This window comes from Vitis riparia, chromosome 18 (assembly GCF_004353265.1).
Source record: "Vitis riparia cultivar Riparia Gloire de Montpellier isolate 1030 chromosome 18, EGFV_Vit.rip_1.0, whole genome shotgun sequence".
In the NCBI taxonomy this organism is placed as follows: Eukaryota; Viridiplantae; Streptophyta; class Magnoliopsida; order Vitales; family Vitaceae; genus Vitis; species Vitis riparia.
The window spans coordinates 19,644,668-19,665,245 of record NC_048448.1 but is presented as its reverse complement, the minus strand read 5'-3'; the positions used below and the strand labels follow the sequence as shown (position 1 = coordinate 19,665,245).

The following is a 20,578-nucleotide window of genomic DNA, read 5'->3' as shown; positions in this document are numbered from 1 at the left end:
CGTTGGTAGATCACCGATCAATCGCTGTCGATGAGCCACTGTCAGCTAGCGACCCCTTCCTCGGCCAATCGCCATCGGTGAGCCACTGTCGGCTGATGACCCCTTCCCCTTTTCTCTTTATTATTATTATTATTATTATTATTATTATTATTATGACTATTACTATTTGTTTTCTTTATTTTTTTATTTGATTTGAAAGTTGGGCTTGTGCATTTATGTTTGTTTGTGGGCCTAATGTTTGGACTTTGTTAATTAGTATGGAATTTAGGTTAATTTGTTGTTGGTAAATTAATATGAAATTTGGGATAATTTATTGTTGGTGAATTAATTTAGAATTGACTAATTTGGGTTAGATTAATTGATAATTTATATGGTTGTACTCATTTTAATTATTTAATTTGGATATGATATAATATTGTGGTATATTTTGGATGTAGGTTTGCATATTAAATTGGGCTTGGATTATGGGATATTAAATTTAGGCCTAATGGGATTTATTTTAATTTATCATGTTTATGGTTTGATTAATTGAGCTTATATTTTGGCTATTAATTTGAAAACTTTATATTAGGGTCTATGATATGTGAGATATTTTTGTTGAGTTATATTTGTTAATTTGGGCCCATTTTTAATTGCTGAAATTTATTGGACTAATTTGAAGTTTGAATTTGGGCTTGAATAATTATTTTGGACTCTACATATTTTTGGATATTTACATTTGGGCTATTTTTGTTTTTGCATGGGCCTATTCTACAATTCTATTGGCTGAGTACGAATTTATGACAAGTGGAGCATGGAGTTTCATGGAAAAAAAGTGAGAATCAAAAAGCTGTAGGAAGACAGAACTTGTTGTAAGCTTATTTGGGTACACGTTTTATTTTTCATTTTTATTTTATTTTAATTTTATTATTTTCTATAAATATTTGTTTATATATGTTTATTTGTTGTGTACATGGAAGCATCCCGTCTCTTCGACGGTTTGTAGGAGATTGCGTACCGTCGGAGAGTATGATTGCTTATATTAGAGATCCTTTAAAGTCCACTCATTTTTCTTTTTAGAGTCGCCTTGACTTTGTAGGTTGAGCCTTAGATATTTTGATTAGGATTTCCTTTCCTACACGTGGGTGCATCTGAGAGCCATTAGGGCCGCTTTAGTCACAACATGGATCCAATACTCCCTCTTTTGGTCTCCAATCGAGAGTGCTTAGATTAGGACTTCACAAATTTTGAGGATTTTTATTAAAAAAATAATTTTCTAGATTTGTTAAAAAATGAATTTTTGGATTATTAAATTAAACATATTTTCTAACTATATTTTTAAAAAATGAAATTCTTGAATTTTTTTTATTAAAAAATTAATTTTATGAATTTACTAAAAAAAAATTGAATTATTTTATATTAAACCAAAATCCTAAATTTAGTAAAAACAATTCTTCCATATTATTCTATTAAAAAAATTTATTTTTTTATTTTTTTGCATTTTATGGGAAACAAAATTCTAGATTATTAATTAAAGAAAACTATTTTGGAATTTATTAAAAACTATTTTCGTTTTTGGAAATTTTATTAAAACTAGTTTTCTTTTTTTGAAATTTTATTAAATAAAAAAACTTTTAAAAAATAAATAAATCAAAGCCCAAATATGACATGAAATGAAATATGAGACAAAAATACTAAACAAAATTACCAAAAATTTGAGACAAAATGAAATATGAGGCAACAAGACTAACACAAATAGAACTACTGCAAATTTAAGAAAAAAAATGAAAAATAAGGCAACAAGACTAACATAAACAGAATTATAAAAAATTTAGGACAAAAATTATATAAATATAGAGAACTTGAAACAAAATACAATACTTATAATAACACATGCCAAAACATATCAACAAAATAATCAATAAAAATGACAAATACATAAATAGGTAGAAAAACTTAGGCAAATGTCCATACATACAAAATGTAAAGTATCATGAACATATAACCTAAATAGGTAGAGAACTGAATAAAAGAAATGGGTAAAATATTCAAATACCAAAATGATCACAAATATAATAGATATAAAACAAGATAAATCTAAGAAATCCTAAAAAGAACAAAAACATAATACAAATAAAGAGATGAGGAAGAAATAACTTACTTGAATACAGTCCTAAATCAATTTTGACTATCCAAACCTCCAAAGACAACTCCAAGATACGAATACAATATATATATAAACGGACGACCCCAAAATAGATACACAGTAAGGAAAAACTCCCTTTCACTAACGATATACAATAAAGAAAGAAATAATCCATAAGAGAACTCAAAAAAAAAAAAAAGTAGCAACACCTCTTCTCTCTGAGGTTGTCTTCCTCCTTGCCTAGGGTTTCTATGCCCTTTAAATATAGTTTTCAAGACTTCCTCTCCAAGAAACCCCATGGGCCCACAACCCAATTAGAATAAAATAACCCAAGCCCAATTAAAATGAAACTAACCTAGGTCCACAATTTAAAATTTAAATACCACAACCCAATTAAAATGAAACTAACCCAAGTCCACAATTTAAAATTTAAATACCACAACCCAATTAAAATAAAATAACTCAAACCCAATTATAAGGAAATTTGAATATCAATTCATGCAAATTTTGGGAAAAAAATAAATTCAACCTCATACAATTTTCTAACAAATAAATAAATAAATATTACAAAATAGACAAAAATAAATAACTAATACAAAATAATAATAATAATAATAATGATATAGACACTAAACATTGCAATCAAAATTCAAATGCTAATTGTGGATCCCGCATTTTGCACGATGTGTTCCCACTCGATGGCAAACTTGCTTTTTAATTATTGAAAAATATGATTTTTAGAAAAGACTTGGAGTCGCCACTTATTTTTGTTTTATTATTTTTTTAAGGGAAAAAAAATAAGAAAGAAAAATCCTAAGTGTGACTCCTGAAGGAAAAACAAATCTGTGAAAAACCAAAGTTGGGTTTGAGGATCAGGTTACCTATTAGGAAGGTACGGTAAAAGACCGTAGCACCCCTCTAAGTCCCTAAAAACGAGTCTCTACTAAATAAGGTAAGGCACATAAGACAATTGATAAGGAAATCAATAGATATCAATGAAATGATCAAATAATAAAACGAATCATGCATGAAAATAAGCAAAGTAGGAGTGAGATCGTACCTTAGCAACAAATGCACTATCATGAAACGGGATTAGTGCACAATAAATAATATAAAACATATCGCAGGAGTCACAAAACAAAGTGAGAAATCATCAATGGTAATTATGCACTTCACTCAAATCATTTTTAAAGAAAAACATCATGGATGTTGGGCCCCACCAAAGCCCAATTTAATTTGCATGAATTAATCCCATAAATTCCATTATTTTAGAATTATGAAAATCATATTCATGGTTAATTAAAATCAAGAGAAACATAAAATTATTTGAAAATCAAAGAAAATTTATACAAGTGCATACCAGAATGAGAATGGTAGCAAGCTTATTAAAATTGAGATTTTTGGTAACCTAAAACCCTAATGAAGGACAAAAATTGAGGACTTAAAATTATTTGAAAAAAAAACTGAAGTAGCATGAAAAATATTTTGAAAATCTGGAGTTTAAAAATTATTTGAAAATTGAAGTTTTGACAATTAAATTTGAAATTTTGGAATTTTGAAAATTATTTTAAAATTAAAGTTTGAAAAATTAAATTTGAAAATTATTCAAAAATTAGAGTTTTGAAAAGTACTTGGAAATTGGAGTTTTTCAAAAATTAAATTTAAAATTTGGAATTTTGAAAATTGGAGTTTCGAAAATTATTTGAAAATTGGAGTTTTGAAAATTATTTCAAAATTGAAGTTTTGAAAATTAAATTTAAATATTGGAGTTTTGAAAATTGGAGTTTCGAAAGATTAAATTTTGACATCAAAAGCTAAAGAATTAAGAGGATGACAGGCACATGTACTTCAGGGTGGTACACCGGAGGGTGGCCATGCATTTGTGGGGCCTTAATGGAGAGATAGTTGGCGTGCAATTGTGATTGCTTTGCTGGTGCTGAGTTAACATTCTCAAGTTCACTTCCGAATTCTATAATCGATTGTTTCTGATCCCACCTAGTTTGCCCATACACCTTAATCATGAAATCATTAACACAATCCTTTGTCTCATGGAGCATTACCCTTAACTCACTCACCCAAATCTGGCAGAATGCCCTAATTCTCTCCATATCTCCTGCAACTCTAGTAACCTCATTCACCGGCCTAATAAGTGACACCATTTGATCATTTCTTTTCTTTTTCAGTTTTGGTTCAAATAATTTCAAAAAAGACTCATCCATTTCATGAGCATGCAGCATCCGAAAAGCAAGATGTACCACAAAGCTTTCAACCTCATCAAGTTTACTAACGAATGACAGGATTTGATCCCTCACAGCCAAAAGAATTTCATTTTCTTATAGTAGAATAGAGTCTGACCTCCATTGGAATAATGTCACAAAAGACCCGACCATTTCATGAGCATGCAGCCGCCAACCGAAAGAAAATATTAGTTGAGCTTCCCCTCTTCTACAAATTCGAAAATTGCTTCTCCTCAGTCTTAATTCAAAATTCACCCTTGCATGTACGGGGTTTCTATTGCTTTGTTGATTCGATTCCCAACCTACTGGAGCGGATTTAAAAGAAAGCATTAAGCACCAACTTTCCTGGTATGGATGATCTTGAGCCTGGCACTTGGTTCTTTTGCCAATGGTGGTCACCTTGCCAGCAGTCATCAATGAGATTACCATTTCCTTGTTAAAAATAACTCAATTTCTTTCTCTCTATGTTGTTCTGAATGCTCATGTCCACCATTGAAGCCATTGCATCTGGGTCATCGACTACAGGAGGCCGAAGTGGCTACACACCAAAGGATTGAAGATTATGGATCATTCTAGTGCATATGCAAGCTTCTTTAAAGTCTTCCATTTCAATGGCATTCTCTAGTTGAAACTTGAGAGTAGAAGCAAAGCTTCTAGCTTGCTCAATTTATGAGAGATGTCAACTCCAATGATAGCCAATGATATACCACTGCATGAATAGGATTCAGATATGGCTTGTTCCATGTCAAAACCAACAATGACATATGCCACGTGTATGAGTAGTGAAAAGAAGCAATGCATTGCATGAAAACTATAGTAGAGCTGCTCGGAACACATTCCATAACAGTTCTCTGCACATTCTTGACATACAAGTCTTTCTTGCCATTGACGAAAACCTTCATGTAGCTGTAGGCTTGCAAAATGAGGTATCCAAAGGAGCCATGCATGAGCCGAAGTGGTCATGCATGTGGGTTGTATGAACATGGGAAAGAATGGGAAAGAAGTTTATGGGGAGCGAATGGTGGAATGAGTGGAGGAGATAGTGAGAGAAGTCGGTTTGGTAGTGGAATAAATGAAGAAGGTAGTAAGAGAAGTGGGTTTGGTGGGTATGAAAGACAGGTATGAAGGGTTTGTGTGGGATTAACTACTAGTAGTGGGTATGATAGATGGGGATATGAATGTTTAGGATGGGAAATCAGTGAATATGAAGAAAGGAATAAGTTGAAGGTGGCGGGCAAATAAGAAGTGGACGGTGACTCGAATGTAGAGAGAGCTTGGCGACAAGCTAGAAAATTGGAAATGAATTAGCCACGTGTTCATGCATGATGACCACATGCGCATGGAGTTCAAGGGTGGACAGAGATTTGAGACTTTGATGGAGGATCGAATTCACTATTTCTTCTACTTTAGGCTCACTTCCCACAGAATAGGCAAGTCTACCATCATAAAGGTGTTGGGTAAGTGCTTGTCTCAAATTCTCCACATGGCTTGCTTCAACTGTAACGCGAACCACATGCAATCTTCCTAAAGCAATTCACTCTATTCATGACTATCAAGTTAGAAGGCTATATGAGGGTGAGTCTTCAAGGCATGATACATCCTTAAGTAAAAAATCTCTTCCCACCGGACACTTTATGGATTTCATCACTATATTGAAGTTCACGTGTGATGCATGAATAGCAAGCCATTTATGCTCCATCAACTTGAAGACGATGCGATGAAGGAGGTCAAATACAAACTTGCTTGTTGAAAGAAACTTTAAGAAAATTGCTACTACCATTGCTCGTGATTTGACTGCTTCCAAACCAAATATCTTAATAAGCATGAACGTGACATTAACACTAGCTCCAGGAAAAGGATATGTTCCCATAACTCAGATGACTTCTAGAGAACGAAACCAAACCCATAAGTTGATCTTCGGAAGTTGTGTTTAGGGAACAAAGGCCCCAAGGTGTTTTCACATGATCGATAACGCCTACGAGCACCATATGAGTTTCAATAATTGTCACTACCTTGATCTTCATGCATGATCAAAGAATGCTCACTGATTAAATTGTTGGGAAGCTTGGATTTTACCCTAAGTGACAGTAAGTGGTTACGCATCTCAACTCTGTCCCATAGGCAATCCTCTGGGCTCAATTCCTTGCTTTCCTATTTGATTTTGGACTCTCTAATTCCATATTATAGGATTCAAGTTAGTTTGTAAGCTTGACAAATTCCCACTCTATAACTTCTAAGTTCCACTTGATCCTATGATTAATATCCACAAGTTTGGACCACACTTCTGTATAAACTGTAAGGCATCGAACTAATTGCATGTGCAAACCAGTAAGGCAATCAACTTTGGGGTTCCAGTTAAGTTGTTGAGAGCCAGCATCTCTAACTCCAACTATTGTGCCACTAAATCTTCTTTCTGGAGCCTCATCACCATTAAATCCTCTAAGTCGTCTGTTAGCCGCGGTTGCCATGGTTTGGGTTTGACTAAAGTGGAGTTGAATCAACAACCACTAGAGCAGGCTCACAGGGTTTTATAGCAACATAAAGCTCCTTTAAGTATACCCACTTAGGTTGAATTAGAAAACTATAGTCATCGATGACATCGACCATGAATAGAACCTCATGACCCTCTTATTTGATGAGTGGAACCCAACGAAGAGAGGAGTAGAAGGCATGTGCTAGTGGAGCTGAGTAATGTTGAATCTCGAAGACCATGGTGCATTATAGATGCCTTCCACAACTGAATCTATTGAATTGACCCGACACTAATGGCCATCATCTTTTCCACCTTCCAAATCTATCTCCATTATAATGGTTCACATAGTTTTACAAGCATCCTGAAATTTCCAACTATATGCAAAGTGGCTCGCATGGGGCTCTCTCAAAAGCACTCCAAACAAGATGGTCATCCCAAATGAGATACTCAACACCCCCAAGAACGCCAAAAAAAAAAAAAAATAGAGAAGAGAGTAAAAATAAAAACATAGCATGTACAAACGAAAAAAAAAAAAAAAGGTTAAACCTATCTTTGTTTCATAACAGGCAATGGGCTAGATACAGGTGGAATCAAAAGGAAGCAAGAACATGATCTTTAATAATCAGATTCAATGATGGATCCCTATTCAAGTTGTTCATGAATAGAGAAATGCACAAGTTATTCATAAACAGAGCTAAAAAAAAAAACATACTAGAATCAGACATAAATGCATAAAAATAGGTCTTAGATTTTACAAATATGCACAATATCTAATGTCTACATTCAAGCATCAAGAAGAACCTAGAATCATCAAGAAGCAAGAAAGAACAATTTGAAATGGGAAAATGTAAAATATGTTGTAATCATACCTGGACAAGAAAAAGAACGGCGAGCTACTTCTCTGCTTCTTCTCTCTTGCTACTCTCTTTTTCTTCTCATCTTTGCTGCTCTAAACGCCTCCTTTTTTCTCTCTAGCTTTGTCTAAAATGGCCCTCACTAAAGCTAAAATTGTCTCTCTACTGATTCACTCTTTCTATTCCACACATTTTCTCAGCTCTCACTCAAACCCCTCAATCTCAGAAAAATCCCCTTGGCTCCTCTATAAAACAACTTTCTTTCTCTTCCTCCCTTACCTGTAATCATTCCTTCTCTTGCAAGCCTTCACCAGTTCTACTGCTCCCTGTTCAGCAAAAAAAGTCTCTCTCTCAACCACCACCGTGGCAAGGTGGTCATGTCTTTGCCACACGTCCCATGCAGCTCTGAACACTTGTGGAGGTCGTCCCCACTCCTCCAAATGAAAAAAAAAAAAAAAACCAGCTCCTCCTAGTCCAAAGAAGGGTCTACACTAATATAGTGTAATTAATGATAATAAAAAAGGAACATCAAAATAATACGAGTAAATACTAAAAATTCATTCCAAGCAATAACAAAAGGAAAAAAAATTCAAGCCAAATAATCACTTAAACTCATAATCATGTAATCACAACTCAAAAAACAAACCTAAGTGCACCAAGCCTAAAAAATCTATCTAAGCGAACCTAAGTAGGTTTTAGTGAATCTAACTGGGCCTAGGTGAAGTGAAAAGTGACCTAAGGTGATAAAAAAGTGTCTAAGTGACCTAGGGTGAGTTTGTGTAAACTTGAAAGTTAGGTAAACCTAAACGAGCCTATGTGAACTAGAGTGGGTCTAGGTGAACCTAAGTGAGATCTAACCTAAGGACGAAGGGCAGGCAAGATCATAATATGGTCTGAATGAGTCCTTCAACAAAGGGTTCCTAAAGGTGACTCATAAAAGGAAGCTATATAAGTGTCGATGAGCCACCAAGAGATGACTACGAGTCAAGAGAGGTGTATAGGAAGACACCTAGTGTCACATGTGCTAAGAGGACAAAATCGATGTGAATCTTTGATCTCTTTACTTTTCATATATATATATATATATATTATTAGTTATTAAAATATGAATTTTTTATTTTCTTAAAAAATTTTGAGGCAAAAGACTCTTGAAAAAATGATTTGGGTAAGCAAACTTCAAGAAGAAAATATGTTTTCAAAGGATGATTTTAGGTAAGAAAACGTTTCTTTGTAAAATTTCTTTTTAAAATTGTCTTGTTTTAAATTATTTGAATAAGACACCATATCTAAGTAAAAATTATGCGACCAAAACTAGGGTAGTATTATAATTTTTTTTTAAAAGGGTATTTTACCAATTATTTTTTTCAACACCTGTACAAGTATAAAGAACCAATAAAAAGGGGGTTGAATAAGATCTGAATAAGTTGCCTAGTATTCATCCTCTTTAAATTCTAACCTATCTATTACTTTCTCTCAAGATACGTTTGCATCTTAATTTCCTATCAATATTAATATATGTGTTAGTCAAGACGGGCACCACAACTTTTCATTTAGTAACCTAAGAAAATCTTGAATTTTGGATATGGTGGCACCTGGATTAGAAGATAAAGGTTCTATGTTAATGGTATTAAATTTATATTAGGTTGCGGTATGTTCTCTACTTCAAGACTTTTTCTTCTTGTCCTTACTAATTGGATAAAAATTCACTATCATTCTAACAATGATTAAGTAGTAGTTAAGAAACAACAAAGTGGGAATCAATTTTCATGTCAACATTGACAGGTCTGTTTTAAAGCACCATGAAATTAAATATAGATATGGAGCAAACTAGTGGAAATTTTGGGTGGGATTTTGTATGAACTAATCTTAATCTTTCCCTAAATAAAAGACTAATAGATGAAAAATGTAACTCTAGTGATATATAAATAATCATTGTCAATCTTGCCATTATGAAGGAATTGCCCCTAGGTAATCAAAATTCCAAATCAAGGAGTTGTTCAAGTGAAATTAAAATTCTTTAAAGTTAGTCAAGGTTAACTTTATTAAGTGATCACTTGGTTAACTTTTAAAAGCCTCTAAACTTTGTTTCTGTAATAGTTACAATTTTAGATAAGAAGTTTGTCTTTAATTAATGTCTAATTAATATTTTCTATCAAATATATATTTAGTGCAAAACTTTTATATTTTTTAACTTCATAAAATTATTTATTAGATTGATGATAGGTTGTAGAATAAATTGTTCTCATTATTGTTTTGGCAGATCTAAAAAAAGAAGGCATTAAAATTTTGGGTTGCTAAAGCAAGTGAAATTAGTGAAATGGAAAGGTATTATGTCCTAGTGAAAGCAACAATTATTTTTGTGTGATCCTATATTATATTTTAATTATAAATTGAATGTTAAATCTTAGTATGCTATGTAAATTTTTTCTTTCTTTTTGATCAATATTTTTTTTTTTACACAAAATTCTAGTTGATTGTATCTTAGTGAAGGCATGTCAAATGGCTATGGCTAATTTTAATTACACACTGTAACTAATATCTTCAAAAATAACATCTTATCTTCAAACTATTCAATCATTTTTTTCTATTTTTATGGTGTCAAGACTTAATTTTTTTATTATTATTACCCATAGGAAAGAAACAACAAACTCAAATTTGTAAGTATTATGCTAAATTAGCTAAATTATTAGTCTTCCTACTTTGTTTTAGTATTTATGCATACATACTAAATGAAGTTATGCATCTATTTAATTCATGCTGAATAAGTAATATATAGTGTTTAAGATTAAAAATATGCAATTAGTTGCATATGATATAATACGATACAATTATGATGTCATTTCATTTTTTAATACTTTATTTATTAGTTGTGTATCTCAATTTATACCTTTTTTTGGTTTAAGAATTAAGAATTAATAAATTATGCAGCTTGTGTTATATAGGAATTAAGTTGAATCAACCTAGAAATGGATTGATCTTGGATGTGTAAAGATAAAAGATCGCAAGAGTATGAACAAGGGATTGAAAGCTTTATTCAATTTATAACTCTAAATGCTAGAGATTTGAACTATATTAGATGTCCATGCCTATAATGTGACAACTTAGTGAACCATACTCCTCAAGTGATTAGAGAATACTTATATTTCAATGGGATTGATCAAAGTTATTGCACATGGTATTGCCATGGAGAGGTAGTTTCTACTAAGGAAGTAACAATATCGTTATGATCAACTTAATTGTGAAGATTTAGACAATATCATTAAGATAGTCCATGCTACACAAGATGACTATATGGAGGATCCCCAATCATTTGGAGGACTACTTGAAGATGTTGAAAAACCTTTTTATCTTGGTAGCTTAAAGTTTACAAAGTTATTTGCATTGATAAAATTGTAAAACTTGAAAGCAAGATATGGGGACAAAAGTTTTTCAGATTTACTTCAAATGTCAGGTAATGTGCTCCTAATAAACAATGAAATGCTCTCGTCCATGTATGAGGCAAAAAAAACTCCAAACACATTGGGAATGAAATATGAGAAAATGCATGCTTGTCTTATGTATATTTTTGTATATAAGTAATTTATATATCATATATGAATGTTATTTTATAAACGTTTTTATTTTATTTTTTTAACCATAAATTTAATTTATAATAATAAAAAAATTATTTTACAAAATGAGTATATAAAAAAATTTAAAATTTGATAAAAATAAATTTATGATACATGAGATATGCATATCTCATATCTTAGTATGAGATTAACACATCCAATGTAGAAAGGATAAAAAAAATAAAAAATAAGGTGAATAATATATCCAACAATTTATCATGTCCCATGTTTGGTTGAATATAGAATAAGATAAGTGATGAGATGAATTATCCTATATCATCACCAAACAAATATAGGATAAAATATAACATCCTCTCTCTTATCCTATCCCATATTATATATTGTCAACCAAACATGGCCTATAGCCAAAAACCATAAGAGTTGGATAAGGTTTTATTGTGACCATATTGGTCTTTTGCAACTGATCATAAATGTATTTATATTGAGTAAGATAAAGTCATTCTTCATTTTGAAAAGCTTGAAAACCAAGAAAATAATTGAGAGAGCCTAGAATTTTCAAAGCAAACTTTGTTTGTTACTTACTACTTTATCAACTTTACATCATCATCATCGGTTACTAATATGTCATCAATATATACAAACATAAAAATAGACTTTCCATTTACTTTATGGATGATTGTAGATGAATAAACTTGCATTTGACATGGGATGTTAAACCAGAAAAACAATTTCTTACAGTCACCATTTAAAAAAGCATTATTCATATCTAAACAAATTTTATAATATATAGATTTGGGGATTATGTTGTCCTCTTAAACCAAAAATTAGATAGAAAATTATATAAGCTAAAGATGATTCCGTAAAATAGTACATTAATAAGATGTTTAACAAGGATAACTTGGCTAATCATTAGTTTATAATATTACCTTTTTTTGGCAAACATTTTGTAACTTTAAATTGATTTCTTGGATTTTAATCCAATAAATTTTTGAGAATGAGAATATTCAAATGAAGAAGAAGAGAGTAACAATAGTGTGTTTCCACATATCATATAAATAATAATAAAAAAAACTTGAACAAAAAACATTACTCAAAGATTAATATAATCATAGTTATTATTCATAAAATTAATTGATATTATAGATCGATATTATTCTTATTATACCCATATAGAGCATATGATCAACAATAACAATGACAAACATGACGACCGCTAGATAATTTTTTGCACCAGCCACCCTTTGGACAATCTGTGATACGGTATGTCCAACATTTTCCACCATTTGGATCATCATCTTTGCTGGGAATACAATGTCCAAGTTCTGGGTGATCTTTGCAACACCTTCCATCTTGTTGACTAACCACTTCCATGCAAACTAAAAACATGAATAGCCAAACTCATCGATATGACATGCATTATAATCAATTGACTCATAGTATCTATCCTAAAGTTTGTTACATAATTTCTAGAACCCCTTTTCTACAAATGCACTAATATATGTATATATTATGTCATGATCAAAGATTGAAAAATGTTTATTTCAATACAATTTTGTTTACTACATGTTTTCTAGGTAAAATTAATATGAAATATATCTTCATTAAATAACTATATCTAATGAAAATCATATGAAAATTATTCAATAAATAGATTCTACAATGTTGAAATCAAAGATTTAAAAATTATTCTATTATAATATTATAATATGCTTTGCACAATTTGTAATAAAAAAGAAAATATTAACAAGCCTAAACCTACAATTAAAATAATGGATGTTTGAAATATGGATAAATGGACAATTATTAATATAAGTGGTATAGATAAAACCAACCTATGGACAATATGACAACCATAACAAGGACAAATGACCCAAAACTCTTGATTTGGCCATCTCTTTCGATTCAAAATTTTGGTTGTAGTTTTTCAATAAAATTGGAGTGTGAAATCACTGAGAGAAGTTTCTTGAAAATTATTCTTATATCTCTTTTTGTATGAGAGGTGATTCTCTATTTATATGTATTGAAATGGTACAACCTTTTAATAATATCAAAACTATCTAATAATTAATTATAGTTGTATATGGCTTAATATGGTGAAAAACTCAATTATAACGAGATTTCATGGGTATAGGAAGATTTCCAATAAGTAAAGAATACCAACAAAAGGAAATAGAAAACTAACTAAAAGAAATTAAATCCTAATAAATATTAATTACAATAAGCTTTGTAAAGTCAATGTATCTCATAAAAAAAATAATAATAAAAAAAATTAAAAAGAGAATTAATTTCAATATTGAAAAAGGAAATTGTGGACCCCTTTTGGCTGGCCACCCTAGGGAGTAAAACATCTTTATTTTTTGGAGAAGTAGGGGACGACTTCTATGCTCGGCTGCTTGAGAAGCGTAGCCTTGGACGCGACCACCTCGCCATGGTAGTGGTTGGAGTTTTAGAGAAAATGATGATCTGAGCAGGCAGGGGAGCTGGTAGCAACTGGTGAGAGAAGAAAAACTGGATGGAAAAGACATGAAGAAAAAAATGAGGGTGGGTCGGCTGATTTAGGGAGACTGAGACGTGAGAAAGTAGGAAGGCAGGTGAGGTTGGACTCAGAAGAGGATTTAGGGGAATGGAGACGTATTGGATTTTTTTAGGGAGGATGGAGAGCTAAAGGAGAGGAGGCAAGAAGGAGCTTCACTAGAGGAGCTCAAGTATGGTTGTTATGGGTACCTTAGCTTTGGGATTTCTTTATTTTCCTTCCTTGCTATTGTTGATCTTGAACATCGTTTGTTGTGGATTGGATCTTGTTGAATCTAAGCTCGCTTCACACTTGCTATGTTTTGTTTTTTTTTTTTTTTTTAATTTCTTTGATTTCTCTTATAAATGAATGAGATATTGATCGTTTTCTCAGAATTTGATATTGGTTTAATCGCATAAGTGCTCACTGTTCGTCCCACCCTCTTGTATCCATTCGGCACAACATGAAAATGAGTTTATTATAATTTTAGAGGATGCTCTATTTCTTAAAATTCCTCCAAAGCTTCCATCAAAATCCCAAATTCATGCCTACCCATGAACCCCATGTGCATGTGATCTACATGCATGGGCACGACCAATCCCTTCCCAGTTGAATGATAAATCTCTTCATACCCACCATGTCCCCGACTTTCATGCTTGCCTAGCTCACACCCTCTAATCTTTCATACCCATTGAAACTGTCTTCATACCCACATTTTCGTCCTTCTCACTCCTCAAAATCATCCACATGCCCTCTACCCTTGGCTCATTCCCAAGACCGGCCGCCTCCTCCACATCGTTGCCGCCCACTCCATGCTAGTCACCCTCGTCCATTTTAACCGTAATAGATCTATTCTAGGTCTGGAGATATCTTGACTTATATGATAACCAAGTCCATCACCACCGCCAACCCATCTTCCATTATCGAGCCACCTGAGGCTGTTAGGGTTGTTGCTACAATGCACCGAATGCATCACCATGGACAATCTGAATGACACGAGTGATCTTTTACCAGAGATTCCAGCAATGTCGCCGTTGTTCATGACATCACTGTAGGGAATTAAACCGAATTCCCAACCCGTGAGAAACAAAATTAAAGAAAACACACGCCAAAGAAAAGATAATCACACGCACAAGACAGTATTTACGTGGTTCGGCAATTTGCCTACGTCCACGGAGTTGCAGGGATATCACTATTATCAGGGAAGAATTCAGAGTACGACAGGGCGGTTACAATATTCTCTCTATATATATAACATGACAACCCCACCACACTAAAAAACCCTAATCACAAAGGGTGGTTCCACAATGGGCTAAACGGCCCAACAGGCCTCAATAAATCTCCCATTAAAAAGTCATGCAATATTATTCGGGTCGGGTCGTCAAATTGGATCAAACAAAACTAGGCTCCACAAAGCCCAACAAATCTCCCACTTGGAGACTAGTCCAATCACCAACATCAAACCGCTATCCTCCAAGAAACAATCCCTCATCCCTACAACTCATCCTCCTGTCCTCAAGCTAGAAGACCAATTGAAGCTGCGCACAGCTTCAACTTCTCAATAGTGACACCCTTAGTCAACATGTCTGCAGGGTTCTTAGATCCACAAATCTTCTCAAGTATTACCAGTTTATCCTCAACAAGATAACGGATAAAGTGGTATTTTGTTTGTATATGTTTCGACTTTGAATGAAAAGCCGAATTTTTGGCAAGAAAAATTGCACTCTGACTGTCACTGTGTAGAATGCCCATCTCCTGCTTCTTACCCAATTCATCTAAGAAACCATGTAGCCAAATCATCTCCTTTCCAGCTTCAGTTGCTGCAACATACTCAGCTTCTGTAGTAGACAAAGTAACAATCTTCTGTAGATTTGAAACCCATGATATAGCTGTACCACCTAGAGTAAAAACAAACCCAGTAGTACTCTTTCTACTATCAATATCACCAGCAAAATCAGCATCTACATAACCCTGCAATTTCAAACTTGCACCTGTGAAGCAAAGACATGTATCTAATGAACCCTTCAGATATCTTAGAATCCACTTGACTGCCTCCCAATGCTGCTTTCCAGGCCTACTCATGAATCTGCTCACAACTCCCACTGCATGTGCAATGTCTGGCCTTGTACACACCATAGCATACATCAAGCTACCAATAGCTGAGGCATAGGGCACCTTGCTCATATGGTCCCTTTCTTCTTCTGTCTTCGGTGACTGTTCTTTGCTTAGTTTGAAATGGCTCCCCAAGGGTGTGCACACTGGTTTAGCTTCATTCATGTTGAACCTGCTGAGAACTTTCTTCACATACTCTGATTGTGAAAGCTTCAATGTACCATTAGCCTTATCTCTAATGATTCTCATACCAAGGATTTGCTTTGCAGCTCCCAAATCCTTCATTGCAAATTGTTTAGACAATTGCTTCTTCAGATTATTAATCTTCTCAATGTCAGACCCTGCAATAAGCATATCATCCACATACAACAGTAATATGATGTAAGAATTGTCAAAAGACTTAACATAGCAACAGTGATCAGCTTCACATCTCTTGAACCCAATTCTATGCATAAAACTGTCAAACTTCTTGTACCACTGTCTAGGAGCTTGTTTAAGGCCATACAAGCTTTTTCTCAGTTTGCAGACTAGATTCTCTTGTCCCTGAACAATGAACCCTTTTGGCTGAATCATGTAAAGGTCTTCCTCCAAGTCACCATGAAGGAATGCTGTCTTCACATCTAACTGCTCAAGATGTAAGTTTTCTGCAGCCACCATTCCTAGTACAAGTCTGATTGTTGACATTTTCACAACTGGAGAAAATATCTCTGTGTAGTCAATGCCCTCCTTCTGTTGGAATCCTTTAACAACTAATCTGGCCTTGTAACGTTTACTACCATCATGCTCATTCTTTATTCTGTATACCCACTTGTTGTGCAAAGCCTTCTTTCCTACTGGCAATTCAGTCAATTCCCATGTCTGATTCCCTAACAAGGAATCCATCTCATCCTTCATGGCTAACTCCCACTTGCTTGAATTCTCATCTTGCAAGGCTTCATCATAACACTCTGGCTCACCGCCATCAGTCAACAGGAGATAATTTAAAACAGGTGAATAACGCTGCGGAGGTCTAATGTTCCTGGAAGATCTGCGAACTTCAACTACAGGTGTACTCAGATCTACCTGTGAATTTACATTCTCCTTATCTTCTTCACCCCCCTTCTGGACAGTACTTTCAGTCAATTCATCTAAGTTGACAAACTTGGATTTCTTTTGATCTATCTCTGTAACATCTGACACTACAGTTGACCTGTCCTTGTACATAACCTGTTCATTAAATATCACATTTCTACTTCTGATGATTTTCCTGTTTTGTTCATCCCAAAACCTATAGCCAAATTTCTCATCACCATAGCCAATGAAAAAACATATTTTCGACTTTGCATCAAGTTTGCTACGAGCATCAGAATCAATATGAACATAAGAAACACAACCAAAAACTTTTAAATGTGAAAACTTCACCTCTTTACCGCTCCAAACCTCCTCAGGAAGTCTGAACTCCATGGGAACTGATGGTCCTCGGTTTATCAGGTAAGCTGCAGTGCTAACAGCATCAGCCCAAAAAGTTTTTGGTAGTCCAGCATGCAACCTCATACTTCTAGCACGCTCATTGAGAGTTCTGTTCATGCGCTCAGCCACACCATTTTGCTGTGGTGTCCCAGGAATGGTCTTCTCCATCCTAATTCCCTGTGCAGCACAATACTCATTGAACCCTCCATCTATGTACTCTCCTCCATTATCTGACCTCAAACATTTTACTTTCAAACCTGTTTCTGTCTCAACCATGGCCTTCCACTTCTTAAAAGTTTCAAATACATCAGATTTATTTTTCAGAAAATAAACCCATACCTTTCTACTTGAGTCATCAATAAAAGTGATGTAGTACCTTGAACCTCCTAGGGATGCAATCGGAGAAGGCCCCCACAAATCAGTGTGTACTAGTTCCAATTTTTCAGCCTTCGGTGTCCTGCCAGTTTTCAAGAAGCTTACCTTTTTTTGTTTTCCTAAGATGCAACTTTCACACATGTCAAAATCAATGGATTTCAATTCTAGTAGTTTTCCTTTTGACAACAGCATTTTCATCCCTTTCTCACTCATGTGACCAAGTCTACGATGCCATAGGCTTGTATCAGTACTTGCATCAGCAACTGCAATTGTGTCTCTTGGACATGAGGTCATATACAAAGTACCAGTCTTCTTTCCACGAGCCAATACCCTAGCTCCCTTTGTAACCTTCCAAGTACCACCAACAAATAGTATTGCATGTCCTTCATCATCAAGTTGTCCAACAGAAATTAGATTCCTCCTCAGGTCAGGAATATGTCGAACCTTCTCCAGTAACCAAACAGACCCATTGGGCAACGATATCCGGACGTTTCCCAGACCCACAACATCCAAGGCTGAACCATCAGCCAAATACACCTTACCAAAATCACCTGCAACATAATTCTGTATGATTTCTCGGTGTGGAGTGGTATGAAACGAAGCTCCTGAATCCAAAACCCAATCATCAAGTGGACTGTCTACTGCAAGAAGTAATGCATCATGTACCTCTTCTGTTACAACATTAGCAGAATCATCTTCATTCTTCTTCTTAGGGCTTTTGCATTGCCTTTTAAAGTGACCTGTTTTCCCACAATTCCAGCATTGTACTTGTTGGCCTGATCTAGATTTGCTTCTGTTTCGATTAGAATTTCTGGAATTTGATCTACCCCGATTTGAATATCTGTCATTACCTTTGCCTCTTGTCTCAAGGTTTAGGGCAGAACCAGATCCTGAGGTTTCACCTGCATCTCTTCGGCGAATCTCCTCAGCCAGAATTAAATCTCGTATATCATTGTACTTGAGCTTTTCCTTTCCCGTAGAATTGCTTACTGCCATCCTCATTGCCTCCCAACTGTTTGGCAAAGAAGCCAAGACGATCAGAGCACGAATCTCATCATCAAAATCAATTTCTACAGACGACAATTGATTTGTGATTGTATTAAATTCATTCAGATGTTGTGCTACTGATGCATTCTCTGCCATCTTCAAATTGAACAACTTCTTCATCAGATGCACCTTATTGTTTGCGGACGACTTTTCATACATACCGGACAAAGCCTTCATCAAATCTGCTGTGGTCTTCTCCTTTACAACATTATGTGCAACAGACCTAGACAGAGTTAACCTAATAACTCCTAGAACCTGTCTGTCAAGAAGCGCCCATTCCTCAGCCTTCATACTCTCAGGTTTTGTCCCCAAAAGAGGCAGATGCAATTTCCTCCCATAGAGATAATCTTCAATCTGCATCCTCCAATACGCAAAGTCTGTGCCATCAAACTTTTCTATTCCAGACGCCTTTCCTGCTTCCTCTGCCATTGCTCCCACTCAAACCTAACCCTAGGCTCTGATACCAATTGTAGGGAATTAAACCGAATTCCCAACCCGTGAGAAACAAAATTAAAGAAAACACACGCCAAAGAAAAGATAATCACACGCACAAGACAGTATTTACGTGGTTCGGCAATTTGCCTACGTCCACGGAGTTGCAGGGATATCACTATTATCAGGGAAGAATTCAGAGTACGACAGGGGCGGTTACAATATTCTCTCTATATATATAACATGACAACCCCACCACACTAAAAAACCCTAATCACAAAGGGTGGTTCCACAATGGGCTAAACGGCCCAACAGGCCTCAATAAATCTCCCATTAAAAAGTCATGCAATATTATTCGGGTCGGGTCGTCAAATTGGATCAAACAAAACTAGGCTCCACAAAGCCCAACAATCACCGGAGCGAGTTGTAGCATACTTCGTGGATGTGCTTCAGGTGCATATAACCAACTCGTGCCTTGGTACCTACTCGCCTCTTGCCACCTCTAGTTGGCTTTCACAGCACCCCCACGTTCTCGGACAGTAGGACGAATTGGTCCGTTTTTAAAGAGAAGAAGAAATGGTCAACTGCGATGGCGACTTCAAGTTTGTCTGTAGGGAAGGTGCGACCAGGTGGAGGCGAAACCCATAGCTGAGATGACCAAGAGAACAAGCCCCATTCCTATTGACAGCCTTTCCAACATTGGGATCCATGCCGACACCAGCACCTATTGGTGTAACCAAGCCAAGTTCGGAAACGAAGAAGAAGAGATAGAAGTCGTGACCATGAGCGTCTTCGCCGCTCAGCAAAAATGGGAATTCCTCGTGATTCCATGCACAAGAGGCACGCCACTGGTGATAAGAAGAAGGCTTAGAGGAAGTAGAAGGTAGGGAGTTAGATATATGAAAGAGCATAAGGGAAAGACCTGCAAAATGCATTTGGTGAGTTTGGAGAGGTTGAGGATTTGCATTTAAATTTTTGAGTGTTATATTGGGCTTGTAAAAGGGAATGCATTGTTTGAATATGTGAATCTTGAGGGAGCATGGGCTGTGATGAATGAGACTGAATTTCTCACGCAAACAATCAGTGTTGATTGGGCCTTCAGCAATGGGTCGTTCCAAAAGAGAGGATACTAATGTGGACGAGTTGTGAATCCTATATTAAGAGTGCCCTTTTCGTTTTGATATGCTGCCTCGGGCCCACACTTTGCATGGCCACCTTTGGGCTTGCAATGCCAACCACCTCACCTTATTTATTTATTTGTTTGTTTATTTATTTATTCTATTTATCATTCCTTCATATTTTGATATCCAAATTCAATTTCCAAAATTCCAATTTTCACATTTATTCATTTAATCTTTATTATTTTTATTATTATTATTATTTTATTTAC

The 20,578-nt window shown here is 34.8% G+C and overlaps 1 protein-coding gene across 1 annotated transcript; it reads left to right on the top strand.

The window, feature by feature from the left end:
* Positions 1-5,283: 5,283 nt before the first annotated feature.
* LOC117905514 (RNA-binding protein Y14A-like) lies at positions 5,284-20,321 on the top strand. The gene is made up of 3 exons (XM_034818426.1): positions 5,284-5,481; positions 19,803-20,028; positions 20,191-20,321. The coding sequence occupies exons 1-3, from the start codon at positions 5,284-5,286 to the stop codon at positions 20,319-20,321; spliced, it is 555 nt and encodes a 184-aa protein (XP_034674317.1).
* Positions 20,322-20,578: the final 257 nt, after the last annotated feature.